Source organism: Magallana gigas, chromosome 3, assembly GCF_963853765.1.
Source record: "Magallana gigas chromosome 3, xbMagGiga1.1, whole genome shotgun sequence".
Taxonomy (NCBI): Eukaryota; Metazoa; Mollusca; class Bivalvia; order Ostreida; family Ostreidae; genus Magallana; species Magallana gigas.
In genome coordinates this window covers 57305201-57313751 of record NC_088855.1, presented here as the reverse complement: position 1 = coordinate 57313751, position 8551 = coordinate 57305201, and the positions used below count along the sequence as shown (strand labels likewise).

The 8551-nt window shown below is 35.8% G+C and overlaps 1 protein-coding gene across 9 annotated transcripts in view; it reads right to left on the bottom strand.

Annotated features, from left to right (window-relative positions):
• Positions 1 to 279: 279 nt before the first annotated feature.
• The window catches only part of LOC105321494 (septin-2), a 30690-nt gene continuing 22418 nt past the window's right edge, over positions 280 to 8551 (bottom strand). For 6 of the 9 annotated variants that reach the window (XM_011419771.4, XM_066080585.1, XM_011419770.4 and 3 more), the window contains 9 exons: positions 7654 to 7788; positions 7283 to 7400; positions 6074 to 6175; positions 5795 to 5940; positions 5565 to 5666; positions 5230 to 5268; positions 2885 to 2957; positions 2524 to 2643; positions 280 to 1385 (listed from right to left, as the gene is read on the bottom strand). In XM_011419771.4, the coding sequence (XP_011418073.3) occupies positions 2536 to 2643; positions 2885 to 2957; positions 5230 to 5268; positions 5565 to 5666; positions 5795 to 5940; positions 6074 to 6175; positions 7283 to 7400; positions 7654 to 7788 (823 nt within the window). In that variant the 3' untranslated portion in view covers positions 280 to 1385; positions 2524 to 2535. The remainder of the gene's footprint in view (positions 1386 to 2523; positions 2644 to 2884; positions 2958 to 5229; positions 5269 to 5564; positions 5667 to 5794; positions 5941 to 6073; positions 6176 to 7282; positions 7401 to 7653; positions 7789 to 8551) is intronic. The other 3 variants (XM_011419767.4, XM_011419768.4, XM_011419769.4) reach the window with 3 other exon arrangements.

The following is an 8551-nucleotide window of genomic DNA, read 5'->3' as shown; positions in this document are numbered from 1 at the left end:
TTGTACAAGTATAGCATACCCAGAATATATTGCAGTTAACAATATTTCACATCAAAGGGCAGAGCACTCTATTAACTGCATTAAAGCTGCATGGAACTAGAAACTCTTCAGTCGGCAGAGAGAGGGTTTTTAGGAAATCATCATGGCATAAAAATACATCCTCACTAAACGTTCACTCCATAAATAAGGAAATCATTCGTATACACTGCCAGAAGATCCCCTGGACCCTTTTCCAAATGTAGCAACCCTTCATTGTCACAAAATAACTCAAAGACATCAACTTGTTATACAATTTATTCATGTACAAATTAAATAAAAACATTACAAAATTATTGCAGAGATAGATAGGATTCAGCAGGAAAAGCCTTCAAGCAGTCTACAAATTGACAGATCTTTATCTGGAGACAGGCAGAGTGTCCCAGGTTTTCACATGATCTTTCAGTTGACACCAAAAACACTACTGTCACAATTGTAACACAAAGTCAGCTTCTTCAGAGCGGAGTGTTCCTTTGATGTAGTTCAACATTAAATCATATTCATGCATAAATATATTACAGTTTTTTAACAATTACATCTTTGATATTTCAATGGGGAAATTGAAATCAGATCTTCACATTTTTGTTCAATGGAACATTGGTTTTATAATCTTACTGAAATGACATGTAAATGTAATAGTAAAACATTATGAAGACTACACATACAAATAAAATGGTTTTACATAGACTATAAAAAATAAATGACAAAATTACACTTAACATTTGAATACATCTCCACATGGAAAATGGGGGAGGGGGATTTATACAGGAGATCCACCAAGAATGTCTGTTTGTATCACTGAACAAGAGACCTATCAAAACAGATTATGACACGTGCTACAAAGAACAGTAGTGGAAGGGTGAAAGGCAGATAACTCTAATTCATTATCACGGATGACTAGACAGAGCTCCCGCAGTTGTTTCCCTTGCAAAGATTCTTCTACTGAGTTTCCTGTTCATAGCCTTAGATATTATTAATTTTCATGAAACAATGTAGCTTTTAAACATTGATTGATCACTTACTTGTACTATAATAGAGAAACAAACATTGAATTACACATTCATTTAAATTAGTAAAATCTCAAAGAATACTCATTTTGAGGACTTAAACAAAACTTGTATATTAAAGTTACTGTCCTAAAAACAATATCTCATGCAAAGAAAGCAAAAAACAAACTGAAGAAGTTATAGTACAGGTGATGTCATACATCTCGAGATGAACACATTTCTGTGATTTGGTTGAATGATGTGATAACATTGCGGTTTTTGCTGAGTTTAGATTGTCCATAGTCATAACATACAAACAATTCAATCTCTTCCTCTCAATACTGGTCCTATTATAATGGTCATCTACAAAACATAAACAAAACATCTACATCACCTGAAAGTGAAGGAATATCAAAGTCAAAACTTCAATATTAATCTGCACTTTTTTATAAAGAAAAAAAAAATGTTCACTAATTCATATATAATGACTAAGCAAAAGTAAATAAAACTTGGAATAGGTGTTGAGTATTGATATAGGTAAAATATCAATTAAAATATTTACCAGTATATCTTTCTACACATTCTGGGACTTAACTTGGTATAGGTGAGATATTTACCTGTGTACCTGTCTACACATTCTGGGACTTGGTATAGGTGAGATATTTACCTGTCTACACATTCTGGTACTTGGTATAGGTGAGATATTTACCTGTGTACCTGTCTACACATTCTGGGACTTGGTATACGTGAGATATTTACCTGTCTACACATTCTGGTACTTGGTATAGGTGAGATATTTACCTGTGTACCTGTCTACACATTCTGTGATCTGGTATAGGTGAGATATTTACCTGTGTACCTGTCTAAACATTCTGTGATCTGGTATAGGTGAGATATTTACCTGTGTACCTGTCTAAACATTCTGTGATCTGGTATACGTGAGATATTTACCTGTGTACCTGTCTACACATTCTGTGATCTGGTATACGTGAGATATTTACCTGTGTACCTGTCTACACATTCTGTGATCTGGTATAGGTGAGATATTTACCTGTGTACCTGTCTAAACATTCTGTGATCTGGTATACGTGAGATATTTACCTGTGTACTTGTCTACACATACTTGGACTTGGTATAGGTGAGATATTTACCTGTGTACCTGTCTACACATTCTGGGACTTGGTATAGGTAAGATATTTACCTGTGTTCCTGTCTACACATACTTGGACTTGGTTTAGGTGAGATATTTACCTGTGTACCTGTCTACACATACTTGGACTTGGTTTAGGTGAGATATTTACCTGTGTACCTGTCTAAACATTCTGTGATCTGGTATAGGTGAGATATTTACCTGTGTACCTGTCTAAACATTCTGTGATCTGGTATAGGTGAGATATTTACCTGTGTACCTGACTACACATTCTGGGACTTGGTATAGGTGAGATATTTACCTGTGTACCTGTCTACACATTCTGGGACTTGGTATAGGTAAGATATTTACCTGTGTTCCTGTTTACACATTCTGGGACTTGACTTCCCCATTCTGTTGCATCTTCTGTGGAGTGTTCTTTTGGTTCATCTCTGCCTGCATCTTGGCAATCATTTCCTGCATTCTTCTCAGCTGTTCATAAATATTTAATCCAGTCAATGAAAAATATCAGCTACCAGGTAACAAATTTATGAAAATTAATGGATCAATAATTGCAGATGTCTCCATTATCATGATTATTCAAGACTTTCAATGTAGGTTGATGCAAAAAAAATGCACAAAAGTCATGAAAGATTTTTTGGAAGAACATGAACATGAGATCTATTTGACTGTTTCCTTGGTTACCAGTGTAGTCCAGTAATTAGGACCTTACCTCTTGTTCCTTCTCCACGAGCTGCTTCTCTCGCTCCGACAGATCGGCCGTCTGACTCTCCGGTCTGCGTTTACTGGAAAGATTCAGAGAACCAATGTTTTATATTCCACCCACAGCAAACTATCTTGTTCATCTAACTTTTAATTACATCTACTTTACAAAACTGATTTCAATCAATCAAAACTTATTTACTTAAAAAAATAATTAAACTAAAGAAAATGATACAATTCAGTGTAAAAATGATACCATTATCAATTTTAGTTAACAACATTGGATAGTTAATGTTGAATGTATTGATTAAGTAATCACTATATTTGATTGTGCAGTCAGACTTCTTTGTCTTTAAATAGCAGGATTGCTTTGGAATGTGGTGACAGATGTGAACAACATAAGCTGTAGAAGCTAATGAATGCTTGAACAATGAACAAGACATAAAAGTCTGACTGTAAACAGACTGTAAATACTGTAAACAAAAAATAGAAACCTAACTACAGCAATGTGATTACATGCACAAACCAAACAACAAAATAAATATATGCTACTACATTGATGAAATGCATGTACACAAAAAAACCATGTCTTTATTTTGTAATATTAATTGTGATTAATATGGATAGGATTTTGGTCACACTGTGCTGTAAAAAGAATTATGTAAAGCTGAAGGCAGGGCAGGATGCCATCCTGTAACTCCTAGTGTGGCCCGGGGAAGGGAAAGAGGGGCAGCATGCTCAGCCAGTCACCTCTTACTATGCAGGGTCGATAGAGTGGGGATAATATGAATAATTCATATCTATAAAAAAAAAATTCAGCAAAGAACAACCAAGGGCATGAACACCTCCTCCCCTTTCCCGTATCAGGTAGGTGTATTGACATTTCAACAGACTCTCCCACCCCTTAGGTCACCTAGATCCACCACCTGTCCCAGTCCAGACCCTGACAGCCAGTGTGATTGATGGTCTGTGGGTAACACGTGAATGTTATAGAATGAGCTGAGCATTAGAGGTCGAGCTATCGGAATGACCATGAATGGACTCGGTGAGAGCTCAGTTCATGACCATGAATGGACTCGGTGAGAGCTCAGTTCATGACCATGAATGGACTCGGTGAGAGCTCGGTTCATTTCTAGCCAAGAGATGAATGCACTAAGATGATTGGTTAGACAGACGGAAATAAAACACAGACAGATGGACAGATGAACAGAGTTTCAGAGACAGTTATGATTCTGACTTGAAAAGTCCAGACCAGAATCTCACTTTTTCAAGCATTATTAACTATTAGCGACTGTAAAAATCTACTACCATATTTTTGAAATTAAGATTTTTTCTAAGTAAAATGGATACAATATCATGTTAGCTTCACAAATGCATGTTTCACAATACAGAGATCATGCATTAATAAGTTTCGCAAACAATCAAACCACTGAACATTTAGTACAAGTCTCCCTATCAAGTTCAGAATCTTTCAATGAAAATTGGCAGAAAAAAACAACAGAAAGCTGAAAATAGAACAGAAAAAGAACTGACAACTCCAGTGTTAGGGATGAGTGTTATCTGAGTAGTTGCCGGGACTAACAGGTACGATGCTTACCCAAAACACCAGTCACGGAACCACAGGAGTAGAGTAAGGAGGGAAAAAGAGAACAAAAACAATCATTAGTTTCATGCATTGTCAAATTAATTATCAAATTAATTAAAAGAAGAAAAATTTCAGGCATTTACACAGTTATCAATTGTGTTTGATTCTTTTTTTTTTAATTGTCAATGATTAATTTTTTTTTTCTGGTTGTCCCATTCTCTCTCTCTTGGTAAAAAATGTAATGTAGGATTACGACTAGAGCGAGATCGTACTCCATAACAAGGAAGGCCCAGCACGTCTACAGACTCTACTTATACAACACTTCCTGCGTATAAACCTGCTCTCTACTACATGGAACTCATTAGATCTCTACACTTGTACAAGTTCAGTCAGTGGGGTGTTCAGTCAGGAAAATGCAGAGAATTATTGAATACTTACAACACAGTTGAAGTGCATAAATATTCTTCACTCACATTAAACCCAGGATTTTAAAACATGTATTCAAACTACATAAAAATAATTATTTGCAACCTTTTGTGTTGCTGTCATTGATAACTTGTTCCATATCAACCATTCATACAAATAAAAATACAATGTATAAAACAGTCTTTTGTAAATCTACAGGAAATCTACTAGAAAACTACTGGCATATATATATCACAAGGCCGTGGCATTTACTGGGCAAACTGAAAACATGTTAGATAATTCTACCAACAGGTGAAGTCATGCGAACAAAAGTGGAGGGAGTTATATTTGTAAATAAGACCTACTCCATCATTTCATTGTAAGCGTCTTCATTGCGGGGTTTTCTGTAATTCAACATTCTTGTATCATCACATCATCAACTTACAGACACATTTGGCAGAAATAAGTTGACACTTTTAAACATGTTAATTACCATAACATGTAATAAAGTTTTAAAAAGTTCTTTCAACAAGACTGTTATTAAGAAGAAAACACTCAAACAAAATATATAAAGCAAAAAATGACAAACTCTTGGCAAAAACAAGCACCTGTTACAAGCCTGCATTAATGCTTCGACTGAATTTATCCACGACTTTCTGACATAAGAAGTCTACAGTGGATTGTGGGGCGTGAATCATACCTTGATTTCTTTGGAACACTTCCACCTCCCGCCAGCTTCTCCGCTCGGAAATTCTCATAATGAACTTCTTGTGTGACCTCTTGAAGGTCTTGCATGTGAGTGCTACAAACATCATTAAATATAAATTCTATGCTTTAAATGTCAAATAGAGTTGTTTTATTCTTATTTTACAAGTATATAATAAATATTATATCTCAGATAAAAAAAACAAACTAATGTTCTACACTTACATAAGCATGGTTCTGAGTTTAATGAAGTCGCAGTGATCTGGATTTTCCACCTCCACCACTCCCCATGGATACATTCGACCTCTGACCTTTTTGCCCTTGACCTCTATCACAGTATTAGCACCAATCACTGCAAAAGGCACTGCCTCCTGCAAAAGTCATTCAAATACTCTTATTCTAAGCTTTTCAATTCTTCTCACAATACAGCCAACAGTTCTATAAACTGAGGTCATTGTCACACATTGTTGAGGACTATTAAACGACTTTGGCAGCTAAACTGACCTTGAGGAGGCGACATTGCTCTCTGTAATCCTCGTCCTCATCCTCGTCACAGTCGGGCAGCGCGTACAGGTTGATGCCGTTCTCAGCAATCTGGGTCATCACCTGCACAAGTAACAAAGGTACACGATCAATGACTAATAACATGTGTAGTGCTCATCAAACACTTTACATATATGAATGTGTTTCACCTCAAGTTGACATACATTAGCTACTATTTTATTGTCATATGATTATGGGCATCACAAGACTGCAATGCAGTCACTTTCCAAGGACTTTAGTGAAAGAAGTTTTTGAAAAAACAGAAACTGATTAAAGGCAACAGGAGAGTACAGTTAATGTTGACAAACAAGGAATCTGTTACAATACCAATACAGACGTAGATATGCCATCAAAGCTACATTTTTGGAAAGAGAATCATACTACCATGTACCATTACATTTCACATTACAAAAAGTGCCTAAATGTTTATTAGTATTTTTTATTCTTCCAGGAAAACTAATGAAAAGGATATGATAGTTTTACAAGACTAACTTTCCTTTTCTTAATCCTGTATGTGCAAGGGATATCCAGCTTGCCTTTATACTATCATAATTAAGGTGTATAATGGTGACATTCCTCTTCCTGTTAATGGTTCGTATCTGACCCCTACCCACTTCCCCTTTCCCTATCAATTACACCCACAGATAAACTTCGTTGACTATCCTTTCCTTTCTACACATTTGATTGTGAAATACACCTGTGGCCATTATCTGACCCTCAGTCCTGTTTAATCATCTCCCCTATAGCCCACACCAATCACTCAAATCATTCACTTTCTCATGAAATTTAATATGAATTTTCATGTCATTGTGATTATTCTAATACATGAACTGTGATAATCTGGGGATCTTTGTTGGAAAGAGAGAAGAATAGATTAATAAGCTCAAATTCATCATGTAGATATGCATATTTCTAAAGAGTGCTCATTCTTAAAATGATAGTAATGCTGCTAAAAATACTCTATCGCAAGAGCTCTTTCAAAAACAAATGGATTCACAGAAATTACGTCAGCAATTAAGATGTAATTGTTCAATTATACATTGAAAGTGTATATTTCAGTCTTTCTACTTCCTGGCCCACACCGTGTCAAGTCAGAGTCTTTCTCGTTCCTGACCCACACTGTGTTGAGTCTTTCTTGTTCCTGACCCACACTGTGTCGAGTGCACTCACCTTCCTCTTGAGCTGCGTACACTCTTGCAGAGTGAGCGTGTCGGACTTGGCGATCACTGGGACTATGTTCACTTTGTGATGGACAGCCTTCATGAAGGAGATATCCAAGGGACGTAACCTACAGCACAGCAACATCATTCAATATGTACAGTGCCAGGAATTGCCGTCTAACAATGACTCTAACAATGACACTTGAAATCTATTAGTTTTCATAAAGCAATCCAAAAACAATAGAAAAATTTTTACATTACAAAATCAAAGAATGAAAAATGATGAACTATTCTTCATAAACTTTTTCATTTACTTGGCCTCTGTAATTTAGACAAAACATGTGGCAGTATTCCCCAAGTTCTGAAATCTCGAGGTCTTACCCGTGGCCTGATGGATTGATGAAGTAGAAACAGCAATGAACACGATTATCGATGATATGGCGTCTGTTTAATCCGCTCTCATCCTCCAGGTAACGCTCAAACTGACTGTCTATGTACTGGATGATGGGCTTAAAGCTGGAAGATAAATAGTAGAGGTTACATCAAGGTAGTGGGAGATGGGGTCATGGTTTTATAAGTGTATTTCATCAAAGGTTCAAAACACAGCTAAGCAAAAATATTTTTAAAATTCTCCATCGTTATTTCCAAACATGAAAGGGTCTAACAATTGAAACACATGTTAAATGTCTGGTTTCCCTTCTTTGGTCATTTATTTACAAAACCAATATTTTTTAGTGCAAGATTTTGGTAGGAATATATTTTGAAATTTAAACACTGTAGAACATGTATACCTTTAAATGTACTTGCTACAAACTCTTTCAGCAAAATAATGACTGTATATGTTCATATAGAAAATATAGAATTTTCAAGATTTTGAGATATGTTATCAATTTGTCAGCAATTGTTAAACATCCACATTTGAGAAAGTCTTGTCTTTGATTCATGTAAGGAATTTTTAGATGGCTTGTTTATGGTATTCTTGTAGAAGACATCCTATGGTATTACTGTAGAAGACATCCTATGGTATAACTGTAGAAGACATCCTATGGTATTACTGTAGCAGACATCCTATGGTATTACTGTAGCAGACATCCTATGGTATTACTGTAGCAGACATCCTATGGTATTACTGTAGAAGACATCCTATGGTATAACTGTAGAAGACATCCTATGGTATTACTGTAGAAGACATCCTATGGTATTACTGTAGAAGACATCCTATGGTATTACTGTAGAAGACATCCTATGGTATTACTGTAGAAGACATCCTATGGTATTA